General features: G+C 38.5%; 1 protein-coding gene and 1 non-coding gene across 3 annotated transcripts in view; both read left to right on the top strand.

Annotated features, from left to right (window-relative positions):
• The window catches only part of LOC115221244, a 101493-nt gene that overhangs the window by 11375 nt on the left and 64476 nt on the right, over window positions 1-25642 (top strand). For both annotated transcript variants that reach the window (XM_036510890.1, XM_036510889.1), the window contains exons 2-6: window positions 10660-10727; window positions 11350-11486; window positions 15299-15468; window positions 18473-18527; window positions 21896-22092. In XM_036510890.1, coding sequence (XP_036366783.1) covers window positions 11359-11486; window positions 15299-15468; window positions 18473-18527; window positions 21896-22092 — 550 coding nt within the window. In that variant the 5' untranslated portion in view covers window positions 10660-10727; window positions 11350-11358. The remainder of the gene's footprint in view (window positions 1-10659; window positions 10728-11349; window positions 11487-15298; window positions 15469-18472; window positions 18528-21895; window positions 22093-25642) is intronic.
• Window positions 1847-1928, top strand: Trnal-uag. Its single transcript has one exon. It is a non-coding gene; the product is annotated as a tRNA-Leu (tRNA).

The raw sequence follows: 25642 nt of genomic DNA on the forward strand, positions 1-25642 counted from the left end.
CAATTACCTTGATCAAAATATCAACATCTTTACAGTTGAACTGAAAGAAAATAAAGTTTCAATACGGTACTTCCATAACGTAGTTTATTTATGATAAATTTATGCTTTCATACTTTATTCCGATATACTGTCACAACATTTTATTTTTGCACAGAATCGTGCGTTTTTCATTACGAAACTATTTCAAAACATCTTTTGTCTTTTCTTCGTTTCATTCATTGAACTGCAGTGATACTAGGGTATAAAGGAGCTGTCTGGAACAGGTTGTGTCTTTTACACTGTTTGGGTGCAACACAATTTCCTTCTTTGTTTCCAGAAACTACCAGTCAGGAACAAGAAAGCAACCTTAAAAAATATGACACTTTATTTTGTTATTTACATAAAGAAGGCACGTTGGTAAATTGGTAACCACTTGGTGTAGGTACAGCAAGACTGAAGTTAAACACTTGTAAGATAAACCTCACAATAACTCCAGCAGTAACAGAGCCGGTCAAATCCCAAGCGTCTGGGACAGGAGAATAGGCTAATAACACGTTAAACACGTCTTCTCTCTTCAACGAACGTCATAGAATCCTTGTCCCCAGTTTTTTAGCGCATGTGCATTAGGGAACTTCCTTAGGCCTTTCCAGAAGGTTCCAGCCCCGCACACGCACACTGAAGAATGACGTCACTACAAAGGCTACACCTTAAGGTTTAGTAAAACAAATGGACCCATGTTATTTTCTTTTAAAGCCCCGTACTTATTCTGATAGATCTTTTTTTTTTTACGGAACCGCTAAGTTACGGGTGCATGAACTAACCAACATCAGTTGTCAAGTCGTGATGGTGGTGGGAGTTGACAAACACAAAGACACGCGCACGTACGTATAGACCAGTGGTTCCTAACCAGAGGTCTGCAGAGGTAGAACTGAGGGTCCGTGAACATGTTAAGCTAACAGACCATTCAATATCCTGGAGTCCCTTGGAATTAAATGAGTTTTCCAAAGGGGTCCTTGGTAGTGAAAAGGTTGGGAACCACTGATATAGTCAATGGGCGTCTTCCAGTTTTGGATGGCCCAAGGTCTATAAAAGACGCTTGCTTAAGGTACCACTGAATGGGACTGAAGCTGGAACCATATGGTTGAGAGGCTAACTTCTTAACATACAGCTACGCCTGAAGCGTATGACAAAACTCTAAATTTATTTTTTCCACAAAATAAACTTTGTAAAATAGTGGTACGTCTTACATGTAGGCAAAGACGGTAATTGCCACCATTCGTCACATCTGAAAAATGTTTAATCATTAAAAATTTTTCGTAAGTCTCAGGCATTGGAGTTTAAACTTGGCGGAGCCCATTCTTCTTCAGGTCTGAACGCATCCGATTTCTTCCAGAAAGAAAGGGAGATATATAAAGACTGAAATAAGGAAGAATGTAGAAGTATTGAACTGGTATTTTTATTATCAATACTGGAGCGATGAAATGTGAGGCTGACTTCCGTGGGATTTAAATTCAGAATGCAGAGAGAGGACGAATACTGCAAGGGGTTTCTGTCCGTCATTCTTACAACTCCTTCAACTCCTCGCCTTACTGATAAAACTATGATTCACTAAAGTGGTTCAACAAGCGCTTGACTGGTGTTTATTTTCTCGATCACAGCAAAATTTGAACTCGGAATAGAGCTAGAAGAAGTGTGACCAAGCACTTCGTCCGCTGCGCTAACGTCTCTGCCAGCTCACTGCTTTAGCTTTCATATAATAAATAATTTAGTCAGAAGATGAATTAATCACATGACACAAATACATAATCACTTATTCGTTTAGATTAGTTAGAGATATTTACAGATAATGGCAAGCCAGGTACAATGTGGTAGCGTGGCCGAGTGGTCTAAGGCGCTGGTTTTAGGCACCAGTCTCTTCGGAGGCGTGGGTTCGAATCCCATCGCTGCTAGTATAACTTTTATTTATATCAGTTATTGTTTGTAGTTGTTTCTTTGTTTTCTGTTGCTGACTATGGACGTTTTTTTCTCTCTCTTGAAATTATATTTTGTGTTGAAAGCCTAGATTGACTAACTGAATCGAGTATCTTGCTAAGTGGTATGTGAGGGGACATGTGTACTGAATTGTAGAGTTGTGGGTTTCGATTTCTAGACTCTGAGTCTATGTAATTTGAGTAAGTTTGGTCTATAATATATATATATAGTTGGGTAGGCCGGTTTATGGGGTTACCCTGGGTTTCTCACTCATAAGGGGTTTACTTTTACAGCATATCTTCAGACCCCAAACACTGCTGGCCTGAAATTTTTTTTAAATATGGAGGAGAAAAAGTTTCGTTTTTAAGGGTAAGACCCTTCGCCCTTGTCCCTTGATCTTCGGCTGCGCTGCCATCAAGTATATATATTTATTTATACTTGATTGTTTATCATCTGAAAATTTTTGAGTCTACCTTCTCTTTTTACATGTTTAGCTGGGAGGTTGTGTCTCTGGCCCTTTTACTACAAATTTTTGCTTCTCACAAGTTGCATATTAAATGATGGAATTATCCATTCGGATCTAGTCTATTTCATTCGCAAAATGAGCCCCCTTTAATTTTGCTCAGATTGCTTTCAGTTTTGGTGTGTCGATGCAACTTTGAATTTTGATTACGATCAACTAATTACTTTAACTTGTAAGTTGAAGAATCTGATGTTATTCGGAATTAAAGTTGGGAAATTTGGATAATTTTAGCCAATCAACAGACAGCGAGGCATTAACAGCTTGTTACTATGACAACCGCACATTGTGTTGTGTTTTACCTGCATGTTGTGTTGATTCTTCAAACCACGAGATTTACTAAACCCGCGTTTTGTTTAAATAAAAATTTATATTTATCAATTAGAATTTTATAATAGATATTTTTTGTCAGTTGTCTTAATATTTTACATATTTTTCATATATAGCAAATGTTATTTGTGATGTTTATACAGTTTCTTGGCATTGTGGAGGTGAATGGAATATGTGAACTTAGTACAAATAATTTGACATTTTTGAATTCTGCATGCAAAAACATATAAGATACAGGTATTCTTTTTCTTGGGACAAATTCTCTGTTGACCAGTGTTATTCTTATCGTAGTTTACAACTCCAAGCATGAAAGCATTACTCAACTTTGAAGTTTTGGAGACAGACGCCCCCTTTTCACACATACACACGCACTTATATATTAATGATGTACACAAATACTTGACAGGTATACATAATACTGAAATACGCATTAAGTAAACATGCAGACAAATATATTAATATAACAAATTGAAAAAAGTAATAATAAAAGCATACAATCAATGAAGAGACAAAAGAAACAGTAAGATGATACATCGTAATTTTATTAGGTACTAGCAGTATCGCCCGGCGTTGCTCGGGTTTGTAAGGGAAATAACTATATAAGCATTTTTAGAGAGTTATAGCCAAAAAATAGCAAAAAAAATGCATTAAAAATGGAAAAAAAATTATGGTAAATTTTTTTTTAAATCGTTGACTCATCGTAGACATTTTTAGAGAGTTACTTCCCTTATATAATAGCGAAAATAATGCATTAAAATGGAAAAAAATGATGGTAAATTTTTTAAAAATCGTAGACTCATCGTAGACGCGCGCTAATACCCAGAAGGGCTCGATATGAATCACGACTATAAGATACCCGGTTTTGGTTAAACTGCACCGCAAAATGTGGGAGTAGTTTGGAATCTAAATCGTAGGAGACAGACACACAACTTGACTTTTATATATAAAGATTTCTGTTTATTTAGAAACTTACAACGAAGATGCCAAACTATAAATTCCACAGGGTACAACCTTAAAGTTGACACCGCTCCATTAAACGCAGAAAATTTCTATCTCGCTATTGGCTAAAAATACAGTTTTTGCAATTTTTAAACCTCTGTAACTTTTTCCTCCACAACATCATACCTTTATAGCAATTAGACTGGAAAATTATACTATTATAGCCGATTTTCAGGTTTTTTACTGCTTTTAAAAAATGCATATTTTGTGAATGAAAAAAAAACTAGATCTCTTTATTCTTCAGTTAAATAAGATTATATAACAAACCAGATAAATACATCACAAACAAAATATGAACTGTAGAAAATCATTCATAGCTGGCCTTTCAAATTCAGTTGGACATGGTTACACATGCTTCAACAAGAACAGAAAGAACATAACGTGGCTTTCTGAAAACAAACTCTTCCCTTGCCTGCTATGTCTCACCTCATCAGTGAAAATGAAAAATATCATGCTATTACAGTTCTATATTTAAGAGATGAGGAATTATGTACAATGTTTACATCTGATGGATATTTGTCCTCATCTTGTTTGTTGTTAACACAACATTTCATGCTATTAATTGACAAAATGTGGTGTAGGCTAACGTTTCTAATTTGCCACGCCTCGTGGTCTATTGCACAATGTGATTGGATACGCACTTCATCTCCCGCGTAAAACTAGACCAATCCAAATGCTTGACTTGACAAAATACTTCAACGTCACATGATAGGTGGCATGACCAATCATTAGAGACTTACGCCTGGAGCCGATTTCCAAGTACTTATATCATCATCATCATCATTTAATGTCCGTTCTCCATGCTAGCATGGGTTGGACGGTTCGACCGGGGATCTGGGAAGCCAGAAGGATGCACCAGGCTCCAGTCTGATCTGGCAGTGTTTCTACGGCTGGATGCCCTTCCTAACGCCAACCACTCCGAGAGTGTAGTGGGTGCTTTTTACGTGCCACCAGCACAGGTGCCAGGCAAGGCTGGCAACGGCCACGATCTAAACATGTAATTATAAAATTAGTCTCACTACACATGTATACATGAGTATATATTTTATACATTTAAATTAAGGTTTTATCTGTTTATTTGAATCTTCGTCTCATTGTCTCCATATCTTGTCACTTGAATTACCCTTATAGCTACTCTTTACCCTGCTGACTTGGTCTTTAGTGAAGATATCAGAGTGTAAGTTCAAATCATTTGAGTGCTACAAGTGCTTTCTATACTGAAATTCTCTCGCTCTGTCTGTTGACTCTGAGTGAAAGAACTTGTTTAAATGAGAATATAAAAAAAGGAGAAAGCAAAGTCTTCAGTGTGAGTAAGTGGTTTGTGGGGTCGACCGCTTCCTCCACTTCATTTTTTTGTAAATCACTCATTCTCATTTAATTGTATACATTTTAATTGTTTGTTTATTCATACGTTTCGTCTCATTCGATTCCCTGACCCCAATGTTTGTTTTGTCTGTCCTCGTATTGTCCCCTCTTTTCCTCAACCTTATGATGAATAAAAAATTCTCTGTCTCTCTTTGTCTCTCTCTTTCTCACTGCCTGTCTGTCTGTCTCTCTCTATATATATGTGTGTGTGGATGTGTGTGTATATGCACACAGCACATACAGTTGGGCTTGTATTTATTGAGTAACAGTTTGAGTTAGCCCCCGTGTTAACGAAAGTTTTGTAGATGTGGGAAAAAAATTATATATATATACACACACAGACACATGCATTCATATGTACATACACACATACATATATGCATACATACATACATACATACACACACACACACATACACAGAGAGAGAGTTCTAAAACTCTGAATGATTAGAGTAAAGTTTATTTGCCAATGTAAAGTGGCAAGCCTGTTTAGGATGAACATTACTGCTATTTAGCCCCAGGAAAACATCTCCAGCTGGCTATCGACACACTAACTGCGTCCTTATATTTTCGAACAAGGGATGGTGTGAGACAACACAGACACAAACACACACACACACACACACACACCACACACACACACACACACACACACATATCAGTTTTCTTTTAGTTTCTGTCTACCAGATCCACTCACAAGGCTTTGATCAACCCACGACTATAGTAGAAGACACTTGCTCAAGGTCCCATGCAGTAGGACTGAACCACAAATCATGTGGTTGGGAAGCAAACTTCTTACCACACGGCCACACCTATCAATAAAAGGAAAGAAAACAATGTCGCAACAAATGACACAAAAGAATATTTATGCCAAGCGAGCTAGTTTGTGTGTGTATCCATGAGAGATGTGTAAGTCAGTAACGACAATAACTGTGATTGGGTACACCATCTATGTATAGCCATGATCAGTCAAAGAAAAGGCACCAAAGACAAAATCATTAATGACAATCCCATATGTCGTTCATTCACAAATGTGATCTAATGAGCTAGGCATCTGTTCTATTGTTTTCACTGGTCAACTATCTGCTGATAAGAAAAGAAAACAAGCTCTTGATGTGTCAACCAGAGATTTGACTGGGTAATTTTTTGTTGATGTCATCAATTCTTGACAGAATTCTGTTTGTTGGTTATCATTATTTCCCCATCTGAACACAGTGGTTTTGGGTTCAATTCCTAGGCTATAAGTTAATGTTTAGGACTCTGCCATTATTTCTATTATAGTGCCTCACAGTAGGATCAAACTTGGAAAGCTTATGGTTGCAAAGCAAATTTCTTAATCCCTCATCTATTCTTGCAATGTTGAGTTTTTATTTATAACTGTTGATTGACATTTGTCTTTGGGATTAGTTGTTAGGTTTTAATCAATGGCTGGCAGTGAGTACTGAAGGAGTAGGATGCGACAGACATAATACAATAAACTTGATGATAATTACATCAGTTCAATGTGGTATGTTGTGCTGACAATGTATTGTGTACCTTGACATTGTTGAAAACATGAACTACATGGAGATTATAGCACATTCAGAATCTACACCTCCTCCCTTTCTCTCTCTGTGTCTTTCTGTCTCTGTCTCCTGCACTCCCCCTCCCCCTCTCTCTCTGTCTCCCTCTCTCTCTCTCTCTCTCTCTCTCCACTCCTCCCTCCCTCATTCTCCGTTTCTTTCCTTCTTGTTTAGATCTGTCAGGTCTGCTTGAACTGGAATCTACTTTTGAATTTTTGTATGAACTGGTAAAAATAGAATCACAATAAATCAATAACCATTGAAAAAGACTATAGAAACATAGATATTAGCAGAGTTACTTACTTTTTTTATTCTTTTATTTGTTTCAGTCATTTGACACTGCGGCCATGCTGGAGCACCACCGTTAGTCGAGCAAATCGATCCCAGGACCTGTTCTTTGCAAGCCTAGTACTTATTCTATCGGTCTCTCTTGCCGAACCGCTAAGTGACGGGGACGTAAATACACCACAATTGGTTGTCAAGCGATGTTAGGGGGACAAACACAGACACACATACATATATATACATATATACGACGAGCTTCTTTCAGTTTCCATCTACCAAATCCACTCACAAGGCTTTGGTCGGCCCAAGGCTATAGTAGAAGACACTTGCCCAAAGTGCCACGCAGTGGGACTGAACCCGGAACCATGTGGTTGGTAAGCAAGCAACTTACCACACAGCCACTCCTGTGCCTATTTACTTATTTTTGTTTGTTTGTGTGTGTGTATGTGTGTGTGTATGTGTGTGTATGTGTATTTGTGTGTGTATGTATATATATGTGTGTGTGTGTAGATATATATATGTATACACACACACATATAAATTTTGCTAAATTTAGATATACATCCCCCCCCCCCCTGTACACTTAATGCCTGCTCAGATCTCATTATGACCTTCTTTATTTTCTATTTTAGGCCCCTTTTAATTGATAATCACAATATAGTTTAAGTCACCCCTGTCCTTCCTCATTCTGGTTATCACCTATATACCATTATCTTGCTAGCATCATCTGAGGCATATTCTTTTATGTGGACATGGTGAATTTATAGTCACAGTAAAATACGGGCGGGGAAGAGTATTTGACATTAATTAATTTATCACCAGTAAGAACTTGCTAAAATTATAATGGAGTATCCTGAGTGTTGCAAACCTGTATGGTCTCATGCATCCGAGGAAAGTGGTTACTTCAAATTAATGCTTGCATTGATCAATTAAATGGAGCCGCTTGAAATGGCTATAATGGGATCTTTTCGGTTTGAACGGCAGTTTTTTCTAGCAGTGTCATATGAAATTGTCACCCATAATTATGACCCTAGTATCGATCTATTGCATTTCAATCCGTTTTAGGGTTAGGGTTAGGGTTAGGGGTGGGGGAAGGGTATATTTTTTCTTCAGAAATGTAAATAAACCCAATCTGTTTCTTAAACGAGGGACATATTCATATGGCACAGAATGTTTTCACCTCAATAGACGTCATTGATTAGTTGAAATTGCAGAAATTGAAGAAAAAAAAACAACAAATATCTTACAAACTATAGAATTTTCTCAATAAAGCCAAGAGAAAAAGATGTTTTATAAACACATTCTACCAGTATACGAAGTTTAAAAGTGTTTAGTTACGTGGAAATTATTTTTAAAAACTGCCATTCAAACCGAAAAGATCCCTATAATGCACTAATATCTGGACATCCTTAATACTTATTTGCTTGGTGTATTATATGTCTTATTTTATATTAATGATTTTTTAAAATATCTACTTTTCCAAGCTTGTATGGGTCAGACAGGGTTCATTATGGGTGATTTTCCATAGCCTGTTGCTCCCTTTTGTCACCTGCCTGCCAAGGCGTAGAAGTGGCTGTGTGGTAAGTAGCTTGCTTATGAACCACATGGTTCTGGGTTCAGTTCCACTGTGTGGCATCTTGGGCAAGTGTCTTCTACTATAGCCTCGGGCCGACCAAAGCCTTGAGAGTGGATTTGGTAGACAGAAACTGAAAGAACCCCATCGTATATATGTATATATATATGTGTGTGTATATGTTTGTGTGTCTGTGTTTGTCCCCCCAGCATTGCTTGACAACCAATGCTGATGTGTTTATGTACCCGTAATTTGGTTTGGCAAAAGAGACTGATAGAATAAGTACTAGGCTTACAAAGAATAAGTCCTGGGGTTGATTTGCTCGACTAAAGGCGGTGCTCCAGCATGGCCATAGTCAAATGACTGAAACAAGTAAAAGAGTAAAAAGTGTACATATGATATCATCAGTGTTTGTGGTTGATCTAGTAGTACAAGAGTACTTGGAGGCGCAATGGCCCAGTGGTTAGGGCAGCGGACTCGCGGTCATAGGATCGCGGTTTCGATTCCCAGACCGGGCGTTGTGAGTGTTATTGAGCGAAAACACCTAAAAGCTCCACGAGGTTCCGGCAGGGGATGGTGGTGATCCCTGCTGTACTCTTTCACCACAACTTACTTCCTGTTTCTGTTGTACCTGTATTTCAAGGGGCCGGCCTTGTCGCTCTCTCTGTCATGCTGAATATCCCTGAGAACCACGTTAAGGGTGCACGTGTCTGTGGAGTGCTCAGCCACTTACACATTAATTTCACGAGCAGGCTGTTCCGTTGATTCGGATCAACCGAAACCCTCATCATCGTAACCGACGGAGTGCTTCTCTTTACAAGAGTACTTGTGTTAGTTTTTGGATACGAAGATTAGTGTTTCCATATAACATAAAAAATATAAAGACTAATAAAACCATTTATTTACTGTATAGAATTATGCTGACATAATGATCTTGACATACTAAAAGAAAAAAATAACTTATTACAGCTACAGCAGTATGGTGCCCTTAAAACTTATTGAGTTTTATGACGTTCGCCTCACCATTTCCTCAAAATTAAATTTAGACCTATGACTAAACAACACACACAAAATACCCCAACAAAACTATTGAAAGAGATACTTTGATATTATGGGTGGGTCAGGAATTTCTTAAATGCTATGAAATATTGATACATAATGAGTAGAAATGACTAAAAAAAAAAAGAAGATATTGTCTATATCTTCTTTTTTGGCGGTGAGCTGGCAGAATCGTTAGCACGCCGGGCAAAATGCTTTGTGGTATTTCGTCTGCTGCTACGCTCTGAGTTCAAATTCTGCCGAGGTTGACTTCACCTTTCATCCTTTTGGGCTCGATAAATTAAGTACCAATTGCGTACTTGGGATTGATTTAATCGACTGGCTCCCTCCCCAAAAAATTCAACGGCGGTGCATCAGCATGGCCACAGCTCTGAGCTGAAACAAGAAAAAAAAAAAAATAGATGCAGACAATATGTGCTTAGACGGACCAAATGCCTAAAATCCAATGTTAAATGAAGAGAGATAGAATCCAGGTAGATAAGAGTTGGCTATAAGTGCTGCACTGGAAAATAAAACTCTGAATTGGTCTTTCATGGAATGTATTTACAAGAAAGGATAACAGATGGGATAGGAAATTGATAAGGTGGACACCACATCCCGAAAATAGGAGAAGGAGGAGACCATGCAGAAGGTTAGAATGCAAACTGTTAAATATCAGATGATGGAGGGTGGAGAGAACATGCTGAGGCCTTTGTCCAGCAGTGGACTGAACGTGCACAAAGATGATCTGAGATGAACCACTATGCAGCACTACTCAGATTCTTTTCTTTTGTCTGTGACATGAAAATATGAACTTAGGATATCTGCTTACTTATAAGGAATTGCTCTGAACTCTTGCTTTTCTGCTTTTCCTGTTTTTCTGCTTAATTTTTGTTTATATTCTTTATACCCACTTCAGTTTAACTATTTTATAAACCATTTGATACAATTTCCAACCTGCTGTCCATCATTTATTGTATTATACTTAGGAAATGTTAATTAATGATTTTTACAAGGCATTTCTTATATTTTTATAGTTTATAGAAGTGTCTCAGTTGAAGTCAAGGAATTAATATTGAAAATCAAGCACTGTTTTGGAAAGACAGTAAGATTTGTTAAGTTTTACATTTATTTTTTACCTTCTTGCATTTGAATATTTGTTTCGGAAATATTATTTCCTGAGCTACAAAAGAGAGTTTGATGGGAATTAATTTGAAATTCCTATGGAAACGATAAATATAAACATATAAAAATGTAAAATCAGAGAGTAGTTTACTTGTGACTGGAAGAATGGTTAGGCATTTAAAAGACATTAGCTTATGTGTGCTAATGGTTACAGGCTTGAGAGAGAGAGAGAGAGAGAGAGAAAGAGAGAGAGAGAGAGAGAGAAGTGGGGGTTGTTATTAAGCTTTAACTCTTTAGTATTTAAACCATATCCAGCCAAAATAGCTAATCTGTTTTATGTTCAAACTGACCAGATCCAGGCTCTCACACCTACCCTACAATGTTATTCTACATTAAGTAATTACACCATCAAGCTCTTGAAGATATGAGATAATGCATGATTAATTCAAATCAATGGGAATCAATAGGCATTATGTTTGATTGAATAATCTGAACGCTAAAGGGTTAATAATACATAGCAACTCCTAGGAGGCTGTCAACTATCAAAACTTATACTGAATCTGGTAGTTAATTTCAATGGTTGCTTTCTCTTTTCTCTTCAGATTAACTCTATGCCACTAAACCACAAGCAAAACTCACATTCTGCAATGACTGTTGTAGCTAACCAACCGATGAAAGATAACAGGAAGAGGCTTCAATCACTTGCCAATCAAGCGAACACCCAAAAAACTGTTCAGAAGTAGGGGTGACTTTTTCATTTCTCCTTCCTGTGACTCAAGGGCATACCCTGAAACATCTTTACTACCATCTTCTCCTTTTTCTAATTAGAGTAGCCATGCATTTCCTCTACTGCAAAGATATCTGTCCCTGCTCCTCTGTCTTATTCTAACCTCCCTCTCTCTCTCTCTCTCATCATCAGATACAAAGCCACCTCCCTCATTACTGCACCCATCTCAGTTGAAGGGTGTTGCCTTGCAAGTTACTTGGTGACCTCACATGTGCTGGTGCCACATAAAAAGCACTTAGTATGCTCTGTAAAGTGGTTGGCATTAGGAATGGCATCCAGCCATGGAAACCATGCTACAGCAGAAATTGTTCAGTTTTCTGGCTTGCCAGCTCCTGCTAAACTGTCTAGCCCATACCAGTATGGAAAATAGATATTAAATGATAATGCCCATGCTGCTTCTGCTGCTGCTGCTGCTACTGCCGCTGCCGATTATGATGATGATGAGACATGTTCTTCTTATTTATTTTTTTCCATGCAATGTTTTTTTTGTTTTTTTTTTAGATAATCATGAATTCTGCCTTCTTGGTGACCTAGTTTATCAATGATCTTCATATCCTTTAGGTCCACCACCTCCTTGGCTATATACCTTATTCCCAGTGCCTCCTACTGTACAGTATTACCGAAAGAATAGGCTACAATATGGAAAATACAGAGGCAATTTTAGAAAGGTGATAATAGAATTCAGTGTTACCTTAGGACAGCTTGTTTTCATAACCCAATAGTCACTGCAGAATATCAGCTCCCATTTAAGAAACCACTGCTATGGATGAAACATTTATAGAATTTTCAAGGGAGAATAAACAGAAGCAAGTTCTTACTTTTTCCAGATTCATAAGGATATTAGGACTCACCACAGTAAACTAATCCCCTTTACTGCATTTCTTTGACTTTCACTCTCGTCTGTATCTATTGTACTTCTTGGTTTATACACATGTAAGTGGACTGGAAGCAGCAAGTATTGAATGCTTTGGCTTGGAATATTCCACGGTGCCAATGACGGGTTATGAATCATCAGTTTTGTGTCTGAGAGTTGATAACTTGATATCTGTGAGTGTGGTATAGACTGTACTCCAAATCAAGAACAAATGTATGATTTAGAGCAGTGGTTCCCACCTGGGGTCTTATATGATCCTCGGAGAAGGTCTATATGATCCTTGGGCAAGGTCTATATGGCTTTCGTGGAAGGTCCATATTGCCCTCAGGGAAGGTTCATATGGTCTTCAGGCAAGGTCCATATGGCCCTTGAGGAAGGTCCATATGGCCCTTGAGGAAGGTCCATATGGCCCTCAAGGAAGGTTAATATGGCTTTTGTGAAGGTCCATATTGCCCTCAGGGAAGGTTCATATGGTCTTCAGGCAAGGTCCATATAGCCCTCGAGCAAGGTCCATATGGCCCTCAAGGAAGGTTAATATGGCTTTTGTGAAGGTCCATATTGCCCTTGGGCAAGGTCCATATAGCCCTCGAGCAAGGTCTATATGACCCTTGAGGAAGGTTCATATGGCCCTCGAGGAAGGTTAATATGGCTTTTGTGTAGGTCTATATTGCCCTTGAGGGAAGGTTCATATGGTCCTCGGGCAAGGTCTATATGGCCCTTGAGCAAGGTCCATATGACCCTTGAGGAAGGTCCATATGGCCCTCGTGGAAGATTAATATGGCTTTTGTGTAGGTCCATATTGCCCTTGGGGAAGGTCCATATAAAATTTTGTTAAAATTTATCTGCAATAAATAGGTTATTCTTCTACAGTACACAAAATATTTTAATTATTTTTATAGTTCCTAATAATATTTAATTATAAAAATACTAAAGGGTTTTTTGTTACATTGAACGGCTAGGAGAGTCCATCCAAGTAAAATAGGAATCAAAGGGTTCTATAGATAGGAAATAGTTAAGAAACTGAATATAAGGTGGCGAGCTGGCAGAAATGTTAGCACGCTGGGCAAAATGCTTAGCTGTATTTCGTCTGCCGTTACGTTCTGAGTTCAAATTCCGCCTAGGTCGACTTTGCCTTTCATCCTTTCGGGGTCGATAAATTAAGTACCAGTTATGCACTGGGATCGATGTAATTGACTTCATCCCTTTGTCTGTCCTTGTTTGTCCCCTCTATGTTTAGCCCCTTGTCGGCAATAGAGAAATAGGAAATAGTTGAGAAACACTGATTTAGAATATACAAAATACTACAACACATAAAGTACAGGTTAAAGAACAGGGTGTGTAAGACGATATATAATTGGATCTGCTTTTGGAGAGAAAGTGAGACAGACTGACAGAATGGGTAGCTTGTTGTATCTAATTTGGTGCGTGTTCACCTAAAATGATTTTGTCTTGAAGGATAGGTCCAAAAGAAACAGTAACATAGAAGATCTAAAACTACCAGCTAACTATAACACTAACTCTAACACTAGCCAATAGAATTCAGTCTTGTACCCATTTCAAAATAAATTTGTATTTTTAATTAAAAAAAATAATTGGCAAGAGTATAATTTTCCAGATTTCAAACTTCATCTTTAATGTATATATATTTACTCTGTTTACTTCTATTTTATATTTAAGTTTGTTCTTTGTCTTATTCTGGGATGTGCATAGTGTAGTAGACAAGACACTGGTCATCCCAGGGCTATAGTTGGGGACGTTTAGTCAAGGTGCTGTGCAGTGGAACTGAACCCAAAACTACATGGTTGCAAGTAAGCTACTTAACCACAGAGCCATGCCTATTACACAAAAGAGTGGCTGTGTGATAAGAAGCTTGCTTCCCAATCACACGGTTCCAGGTTCAGTCCCACTTGACAAATGTTTGCCTTGGTTTAGAAATAAACCAAGGGAAAAGACGTTAAGAAAATTATTGCATACTTTAGTGTCTTATTTTAATGCTGTAATATTCCATTGGATTAGTGGCAGCACGTGGCTTAGTGGTTAGGGTGTTGGACTCATGATTGTGGTTTCAATTCCTGGACTGGGTGACATGTTGTGCTCTTGAGCAAAACACTTCATTTCACATTGCTCCAGTCCACTTAGCTGGTAAAAATGAGTAATCTTGCAACAGTCTGGCGTCCCCTCAAGGTGGTGAATATATATACTACAGAAACTGAGAAACTGGCTCAAGGAGTCATTATGACTCCTCTCCTGTTCCATTGTAATGTCATCATAATTCTGTTATTCATATCACCACTGCATATTCAATCAGGTTGCTTGCTGTTTTTTTAATTCTATTATGCATGTTGTGTTTAGACATATGCTGTTGGTTGGAATAAATTAAAACTGTCTAAGTTCTAGCTTAAATCTCTTCCAGACATTCTTCTCGACTACATAACCGATGATCATAACATAAAGATGTAAATTTTGAAAATATGTTTCATCTCTCAAGATGAGCTTAATGTCAAGCTTTGTAATTTACTTATATCATAAGCAAGGTATAGGAGCAAAAATTAAATAGACGTAAACTACAAATTTCTATCTCACAGTAACAGAAGCACAACCAACAGCAGAATGTATGAGAAGGTGTAACAACATTAACCGTGATCCTGTAGCAATGGGATCAACCCATTTATCTTAATCACAATATATATAAGAAAGAAAATAAGAAAAAAACCCATAAAACTTATACATGTCATGTAACTGGTAGTTTTTAATTATTTAAATGAATATATAGTATTTGTTATATATTTATTAAGAGTTCAATACATGACACTTAATAATTCAGAATCTTATAGTAACATCAAATTATGTCATACATTTAGATATTAATAAAATCAAATCGATTTAACAGGAAGAAAAATCATTCTCAGAAGACTAGTAATGGAAATTTGAAAAGTGAACATCCATATGCTGAATCTATTATCGTGAGTCAGTCCCAGTTGAAAGAAATATTGAAATCAGTCGGGAAAATACCTTCTTCTACAGTTGTAACCAAAGATAACCAGTCGCAAAATTTACCCCGTAAGTCTTGAATTTTCTGCATTTTCATCTTCATTGTCTTTCTTTTATATTTTTGAAACTGGTTTCAGATATTAGAAAGAGGCCATGCTGGGGTTACCATGATGGTCTTTTCTCCTTGGAGATGGCTGGTCCTGTGTCTCCACCATCTGGGGTCCCTCTAAATGAGCACCATCATCATACAAGTGATATTGTTCATTTCCAGCCTTCTCTGGAAATATGTATCTAGCTATGAGGAAAATATTACCTTGCTTGGGAAACAGGTGAGGGTTGGTGATAGGAAAGGCATCTGGTTATACAAAATATGTCTCAACAAATGCTGTCTGATCTATGTAAGCAATGGAAAAGTGGATGTTAAATAATGATGATGATGGTGGTAGTGGTGACACTGATGCTGACAATGATGTATATATATATATATATATATATATGAGTGGCTGTGTGGTAAGTAGCTTGTTTGCCAGCCACATGGTTCCGGGTTCAGTCCCACTGCGTGGCACCTTGAGCAAGTGTCTTCTACTATAGTCTCAGGCCGACCAAAGCCTTGTGAGTGGATTTAGTAGACAGAAACTGAAAGAAGCCCATCGTATATATATATATATATATATTTATATTATATTGAGGGTACTACTATTCGTAGATACCACACGCTAAGAGGGTGTAATGTTATGTTTTTTCTTATATTTCTTGAGTTTGTTGCACTGATGAACATGAAATGCATATTCTGCATTAAATGCGAAATCACATGTGATATGTAACTGAATTCTTTTTTTAAAATGATGTGTTTTGAAGTTTTGCATTCGGTAAAATTTGGTTTATTTTTAGTAGTTTTGACCGCATTGGTCCCTCTTAGCGTGTGGTATCTACGAATAGTAGTACCCTCAATATAATATAAATGAATATTTTCAAAGAGGAAGAATTTACGGATTTTTTCTCTTACGAGGTTTTTCACGCTAACTACTGATAATTTCTTTAAAGATTTTATCCTCAATTGTTAATATATATATATATATATATATATATATATATATATATGTATGTGTGTGTTTGTGTGTCTGTGTTTGTCCCCCTAGCATTGCTTGACAACCGATGCTGGTGTGTTTATGTCCCCGTCACTTAGTGGTTCGGCAAAAGAGACTGATAGAATAAGTACTGGGCTTACAAAGAATAAGTCCTGGGGTTGAGTTGCTCGATTAAAGGTGGTGCTCCAGCATGGCCATAGTCAACTGACTGAAACAAGTAAAAGAGTAAAGAGTATATATACGAGGTCTGATCAATAAGTAACTGGACTGTTACTGGCCATGGTAACAAAGCTAAAGCACGCAGAATGAAGCCACTTGGCAAAAATTGACCTTGAACTCTGCTGTGCATGCACACTAAGTTTTAATGTTCTAGCTCACTTCCGCTGTTTACAGCAGTGCTTGGAAGGAAAGTGTGTAGCATGTGATTGTCACATTGACCCTGACAAAGCAAGTTGTCACGGCGATACCTGCTCAGAGGCTTACGCAAAATGTTCAAGTGGTTCAGATGTTTCCAAGATGGCTGAAAAATATCAATATTGATGAGTGTTCTGGGAGACCTGCAATCAGCAGAACTGAGAAGAACCTTGCAGATGTGTATGCAGCTGTGAGGGGAAATCATTGAATCATTATCCATGAGTTATTAGAGGATGTGCAGATTAGTTATGGTCCAGTCCATTACCACTGAAGATTTGGGTATGAGATGCATGTCTGCCAAGTTTATGCCCAAAATTGCTTTTCAGTTGACCAAAAAGACACTTGGGTTTCAGTTGCACAAGATCTCCCCGGTCGCGTCGAGAATGATGAAAACCTTTTGAAAACTTTGCGTAAGCTTCTGAGCAAGTACTGCCAAGCTTTTGGAAAAATTTGATGCAGATTCTCTGCTCAACTTTCTCTGTGATGGTCAGTACGAGGATCACATGCTACACATTTCTTCTAAGCACTGCTGTAAACAGCAGAAGTCAGCTAGAATGTTAAGAAACAGTGCACATGCACAGCAGATTTTAAGGTCAATCTGTGCCGAGCAGCTTGACTTTGCATGCTTTAACTTCGTTACTATGGCAACAGTCTGGATACTTATTGATCAGACCACGTATATATATATATATATATATACACGCAGGAGTGGCTGTGTGGTAAGTAGCTTGCCTACCAACCACATGGTTCTGGGTTTAGTCCCACTGCGTGGCATCTTGGGCAAGTGTCTTTGCTATAGCCCCGGCCAACCAATGCCTTGTGAGTGGATTTGATAGACGGAAACTGAAAGAAGCCTGTCGTATATATGTATATATATATATATATATTATATATATATATATACACGCAGGAGTGGCTGTGTGGTAAGTAGCTTGCCTACCAACCACATGGTTCTGGGTTTAGTCCCACTGCGTGGCATCTTGGGCAAGTGTCTTTGCTATAGCCCCGGGCCAACCAATGCCTTGTGAGTGGATTTGATAGACGGAAACTGAAAGAAGCCTGTCGTATATATGTATATATATATATATATATATATATATGTATGTGTGTGTTTGTGTGTCTGTGTTTGTCCCCCTAGCATTGCTTGACAATCGATGCTGGTGTGTTTACGTCCCCGTTACTTAGTGGTTCGGCAAAAGAGACCGATAGAATAAATACTGGGCTTACAAAGAATAAGTCCCGGGATCGATTTGCTCGACTAAAGGTGGTTCCCAAACTATGAGTCGTGACCCACAGATGGGCCGCGAACGGAATCTTAGTGGGTTGCAAAAAGTTATAAAATTACACATTAGCTTTGATTAACTGCTGTTAATGTTTTTACTCAGTAGAGTTAAGTGGGGTCATCATAAACTGGTGTGATAAATAGTGGGTCGCGACTCTAGAAAGTTTGGGAACCACTGCATTAAACCATTGGCATCACTATATTTAATTAGAAAATTCAGTCTCTCAACCATCAGTTGCTTTGATATCTGATCTAGTGGTTTATGAATTATATGTATTTGTATTTCCAGGTAGTACGGATGAAATCTCTAAGAAGCCAAGCAAAACTGATCAACAAAAACAAAGGTATTCATTTATTAAAACTGAACAAATTACAAAATATCTTACTCCTCCATCAGCGACTGTCATCAATGGAGGGAAAGAATTGTCGGTTTCTGTTGAAATTCAAGTAATATCAAAGGGGAGACAACTCCCGAAATTTTAAGTTAACGCTCTAGCTGTGCTGTTTTCAATTCCGAAAATGTACGCGCGCATACACACGAGCACACATATACACATACACTCACACACATGCAGGCAGATAGGCATGCACCTACAAATTTGTGGTCTTACGTCAATGCTTGAAATCAACTATACAAGCCTCCCACAGCTAACAGTGGCGAGTTATACTTACGTGTGGTTCCTATTGGGTCATCCCATAAATAATGTGGTTTTTTAATACTTCTTTTATGTTTCAAAATTAAGATTGACAAAGTTCTTTTTTAATCTAAAATATACTTTCATTAATTTTTTACAATGCTCTTCCATCTATCTGGTAGACTTGCAAGGCCCTTCTTTCAAAATTCATTTGTCTATGACGGAAAATACTCCTCCAGTATTGTTCTAACCTCGTCTTCAGAATTCATATTTTTCTGTCCAAATGATTTTGAAGACTGTGGAATAATTGATGATCAGATGGGGCAATGTTCAGTGAATATGGTGGTAGGGGTATTGTTTCCCATTCAAACTGCTCCAGCCTTTGGAATGTCATCCTTGCTCTATGTGACCAGGCATTATCACCTTTCGTCTTGAAACCAAAGACGGTTGTTTTCTTCTAGCACTGACTTAAACCACTCAAGCTGCTCACAGTAGATCTCCTTTGTTATCGTTTGGTTTGAGTTTAAAAGTTCAAAGTGGACTAAACCTTTAATATCTCACTAAACAGATAACAACACCTTACATGGGTGAAGACCTCCTTTAGCCTGGGGTGCCGGTGTTTCTCCTTTCCCTACCCTTTGTTTTCAGTGCTTGACATATTTATAGAGAACCCATTTCTCGTCACCAGTCACTATTTGGTCCAAAAAAGGTAAAGGTTCATTCATGAGACGTGACAACAAGGAAGAGCACACATTCACTCTCTGCACGTGATTAGACTCAGAATGTTTGTGAGGAACACATTGGCCCAAATTTCTGACTTTTCCGATGGCACACAGGTGTTGATGAATGGTTGAATGACCAAATCCAAGCTGCTCTGATGGTTCCTCAACTGTTACGATAGGATTTTGTTCCACCAAGGCTTGCAGGATGTACTCGCTGAGCTCTGCAGGTCTTCCAGAATGAGTCTCATCTTCTAGACTGTAGTTTCTGTGACCCCATTGACACTGGCCTATACTTATTGTCCAATGCCCATATACTGCATTGATATTCCTCACACTTTCCATTGCATTGTTGTCTTTATTGAACTCATAAAGCAAAATATGCTGATTATGCTCCTTTGTCACTTCCAATATAGCTTTGAAAAAAAATAACTGTTAAAATCGAACTGCACTCTTCAAAACTTGCACCAAGAATAAGTTAAAATCACTACCTGCTTTTATAGCAAGTTGATGCAGATACTTTATCCTGTTCCCCTCTGACTTTTAGTTCATGCAATTGAAAAAATTGCATTATTTATGGGATGACCCAATATATACTACTTAACCCTCTTGGGACACCCAGGCTGATTTATCGGCCCAAGTGAGAGAAGCTGAAAGGACTTTGTGGCCGATTCATCAACCTGATAGAAGAAATGTTCTTTTCTACTCTAGGCACAAGGCCCGAAATTTTGGGGGAGGGGGTCAGTCGATTACATTGCTAGCATGCAACTGGTACTTAATTTATCAATCCTGAAAGATTGAAAGGCAAAGTCAACCTCGATGGAATTTGAACTCAGAACATAAAGGCAGACGAAATACTGCTAAGCATTTCACCCGGTGTACTAACATTTCTGCCAGCTTGCTGCCTTTGATGGAACAAATGTTGTGAATGGTTGGTTTTGAAGTGTAATAGCTAATCAGAGATCATCTTTCAGTAGCTGTATCTCAATAGAAAAAAAATTTTGGCCTTTTCGGCTACACATACCAAAACACCATATGTCTCAAAAGGGTTAGTGGACTGGGGCAGTCCATTATTTTTTTTGTGGTGTTGAATGAGATAAGATTGGTTTGGTTCATTGCAGGATGCTTTCAATGTCTCTGTTTACAGATTCTCTGCAAATTTGGTATGAGGCATCTAGAACATATGTGGATGATACTTAAGTGTAGAAGATGAAGGAGGAGTGGGTGTGGCTTTTATTGGAGATGATGGTACAAACCATGAAGCAGAACATAGTTGCTGTCACCTACCAGTCTTGGAGAATCCTTTTACTCTTTAACGTTTAAACTGGCCGTATCCAGCTAAAATATTCTACCTGAGGCACAAAGGTTGCTCTTATCTTAAGGTGCAATCAGTAACAGTCCCTCCAAGCATCAGATTATGGGAAACCATGCATATGCTCCACCCGACCTCAGGCCATAAAGGACTATGACCCTATGATTGCTCCCAGCACACATCTACTGCTTGCAACACGTCCATAAGGAAGAGGCTGTTTGAACCCACTGCTTCGTGACATGATGTTATTTCCTCTCCCTTCTGGTCTCTTGACATGACGTCACTCCCTCTCCCTTCCGGTCACTCATCCTTCTTCCACACTGTTTTATTTTCAAACTGGTCATATTTGACCTTTCACACTTACTCTGCTAAATAATTCTAGAAATAAACAATCAGATCAGCAAATAATAATAATAATAATAATAATAATAATAATGAAATTATTGTATACAGTGCTCAGGTGCACCACAACTTGTCAGAAAGTGCATATAAAGTATATGCAGTAATGTACAAATGTCTGGAAAGCGAACAATGTATGAGTCAGATACATGCTTGTGTGTGTATGGCGGGGAGAAAATCAGGTGTAGTTTTGGTGAATCTCAGAAAGCTTGGAAGTTTTGAAGGATGCAGTGCTCCGACAACTAACAACTGATGCTGGCAGTTTGTTCCATACTTCAGCAACTCTTAGTGTGAAAAAATGTTTCCTAAAGTCATGGGAGCTGTGCTGTTTTCTGACTTTGTAAATATGTCCACGGGTGTTAGATGGGTGGAGTTTGAAAAGGTGCTCAGAGTTATTGTTTGTAAGATGGTTAATAATTTTATGGGTGTCTGCCAAGTCAGCTGCCAGACGTCAGAGTTTCAATGTGTCCATGCCCAGGGAATGCATGACTAATTCAAAACAATGTGAATAAACAAATGTTATATTTGACAGGGAAATCTGAATACTAAAGGGTCAAGATGTAGAACCCTCTGTGCTTAGTTTCTAATTATCTGTTTATTGTTTTCACTTAAATAACAGTATATTCTCTGCAAATTTTGTTTTCCAGTCACAATAAAGAAATGTATATTCACCATGAAGTGCAAGCGAAATTCAGCCGACCAGACTATAGTCCAAACAACTTTGCCAAAAGTGAACTAGTCCTAGCAAAACCAAATAAGGATCAACAGTCTACACAATGTGCAGAGAAACCTGTTCTGTTAACACTCGCAGAAAGAAAGAAGCAACAATGGTTAAAAGAGAAAGGTATTGCTCTTTTTTACTGTGTGGCACCTTGGGCAAATGTCTCCTACTTACTACAGCCTTGGCCTACCAAAGCCTTGTGAGTGGATTTAGTAGACGGAAACTGAAAGAGGCCTGTCATGTATGTATGTGTGTATGTATGTATCTCTCTCTCTCTTTTATCTCTCTTTTACTTGTTTCAGTCATTTGACTGCGGCCATGCTGGAGCACCACCTTTAGTCAAGCAAATCAACACCGGGACTTATTCTTTGTAAGCCTAGTACTTATTCTATCAGTCACTTTTTGCCGAACCGCTAAGTGACGGGGACGTAAGCACACCAGCATTGGTTGTCAAGCAATGCTAGGGGAAAAAATACAGACACACAAACACATACACACACATACATATATATATATATATATATATATATATATATATATATATATTTATACATATATACGACAGGCTTCTCTCAGTTTCCGTCTACCAAATCCACTCACAAGGCATTGGTCGGCCCGGGGCTATAGCAGAAGACACTTGCCCAAGATGCCACGCAGTGGGACTGAACCCAGAACTATGTAGTTGGTTAGCAAGCTACTTACCACACAGCCACTCCTGCGCCTATGTCTGTATGTATGTATGTATGTTGTTGTCTTCCTCTTCTTCTTCCAATCAGGACTCACGCCATTAGCCACCTCTAATTTGAGCCTACTGTAAGTTACTAAGAATGTGTGTGGCAACTTGAAGATCCACCCACCACACGCGATAGACTGGTGGTTGCATGGGTGCAAAAGCTACGTTGTTATCCTCATTCCATAAATGGTGGCTTTTAACGGGTGGAGAGCTGAACCATCCTGGGGTACAGAGGATTCGCAATCTAGATTAGGATCTGAAAATTTACCACACCACAGTGGGTTACACCATGGTTCCTCTGCTTTGTGACAGAAGTAGGAAGATAGAGTGAGAGAAAGTTGTGGTGAAAGAGTACAGCGGGGTTCCTCCCCCACCCACCGCCGGAGCCTCATGGAGCTTAGGTGTTTTTGCTCAATAAACACTCACAAAGCCCGGTCTGGGAATCGAAACCGCGTTCTTACGATCGCAAGTTCGCTGCCCTAACCACTGGGCCATTGTGCCTCTACTGTTGTTGTTGTTGCTGTTGCTGCTTGTTTGTTTGTTTTTTTGTTGAGCGAAGCGGTCTTCGTCCGTAGTGGGAGAAGTCCGATACGTGGTCCTTTGCTATTTGTAAGACCCGCAGAAGAGAAAGCAAGTCAACCCCCGACATCGAGAGCATCGACGGATGGATGAATGCGCATCCAGGCTCGGCGGCTACGAAGGAAATTGGGGGACCAGAAACTGGAAGAAAGGGTGCGAGAAAGTTGGAGCGAAAGAGTACAATAGGGGTCGCCACCAGCCCCTGCCGGAGCCTCGTGGAGCTTTTAGGTGTTTTCCCTCAATAAACACACACTACGCCCGGTCTGGGAATCGAAACCATGATCCTCCGACTGCAAGTCCGCTGCCCTAACCACTGGGCCATTGTGCCTCCACTTCTGTTGCTGCTGCTGTTATTGTTGTTGTTCCTGTAGCAACAGGAGACATTTCCTAATGCTAAATGTGTAGCTCTGTGATAGGAGTGGAACTCATTGTCAGTCAGGCAGACTGAAGAAAGTATAGTTATATGCCTTGCCCAAGTAAGCAACATGGCTGTTGCATCATGTATCAAGGGAACTCTGTTCGTCTTTGTTTGCTTGACTGATAGACAAATAGGAGATATAAGTGGAGCACATTGTATAACATGAAATTGTGAAAATACTCTTATTATTAAAAAAAAAACAATAAAAAAACCCCAAATGTTATTTTATTTTCATTACATATTTTAACACTCAGTTCATTATTTCGGTTGTTGCTTAGCCTAAGTTAGCCCCAATTCATCAGATAATTGGCATTGCAGCTGTTCTATCCCACCTTGTGTTCAGACGTGGTATTTCTCAGGGACTACATAACCCAATGTCTCCTTCTCCTGGCAGAGACGTTAGCACGCCGGGCGAAATGCTTGGCAGTATTTCGTCTGTCGCTACGTTCTGAGTTCAAATTCCGCCGAGGTCGACTTTGCCTTTCATCCTTTCAGGGTCGATTAAATAAGTACCAGTTACGCACTGGGGTCGATATAATCGACTTAATCCGTTTGTCTGTCCTTGTTTGTCCCCTCTGTGTATAGCCCCTTGTGGGTAGTAAAGAAATAGGTATACTTCTCCTTTTCTTAAATGGGTAGAATGTGATCTGATTGGCAGCTATTTCTAATAGGCTGGGCAAGCATATAGTAGTTGTTGTGTTAACATAAATAAGTATCTGCACCTAACAGTAACTTTTGTTATTCCTTACTGAACACATCAGGCATAAAATGATTTGTATTGTTATTTGCAGATAAGTCATAATGGGGGCATTTAACCCTTCAGCATTTAAACAGGCCCCGTCTGGTCGAGAGGCGGTCACGACACGGAAACATGTATCTGGCCCATGTTATCATTATCCAAAGTGTCCTTCACTATTTTATGACAGTAAAGTAAAATTCAAGAGAGATTTCACTGCTACTTCTAGCAAGTCAAGTAACCACAAAGAGACTCCATCATTTCCATTGATATTTTCACAAAACCCACTGGTTGTGTTTTGGTGCTTATTGCAAGCTTCTGTTATATTGCTAGTATTGAAGTCTTGATGAAGCAGATCTACAATCAATGGCATTCCTACCATGACTATCCCATCTTTTTCTTAAGTTCAGGGAACCCAGTGCCACACTGTCCAATGTGTTCTTCTCTAACCTTTTAACATTAAAATTATTCTAATTTAATGCTTATTTGTTCTACCAATTATATGTTCAAACCAATCAGATCTGGCCTGTCATACCTACCATACAATGTTACTGTAAAAATAAATAACCAGATATTATAGTTTGCTTGAAGCATTGTATATGGAATATAACATTGAAAGATTTAAAAGGCCAAACAATACAAATAGGTTTTAAGATGAGATAACGTAGACTAAATGTGAGTTACCTGGTAATCTTTGGTCATATATGTATCCAATATTTTGGGATATAGAAGTCCCTTCTTCAGGGTTAAAAAGGAACTGCCCTTGGAAAGGTGTTTTTTGTTGGAGATAAAATAATTCTCTGATTACATTTGAATTTTCAAGCGTTTCTCTTCTTCATGAATGTTAGTGACGTCAGTTATTAACTTATCACTCCACAAATCAATTTTCATCACCTCTTTTGTAATATGCATGCAATACATAACATGGCATAAATGCACAAGCACATTTGCTGCAAATTACAGAAGAGGTGATTAAAATTAACATTCATGAAAAAGAGAAACACTTGAAAATTCAAATATAATCAGAGAATTATTTTATTTCCGACAAAAAACATCTTTCCAAGGATAGTTTCTTTTTAACCCTAAAGAAGGGACTTGTATGTCCCGAAATATTGGATACATATACAACCAAAGATTACCAGGTAATTTACTTTTAGTTTATGTTCCCTCATCTTAAAACCTATTTGCATTGTTTGGCCTTTTAAAT

This window comes from Octopus sinensis, linkage group LG18, assembly GCF_006345805.1.
Source record: "Octopus sinensis linkage group LG18, ASM634580v1, whole genome shotgun sequence".
NCBI classification, from domain to species: domain Eukaryota; kingdom Metazoa; phylum Mollusca; class Cephalopoda; order Octopoda; family Octopodidae; genus Octopus; species Octopus sinensis.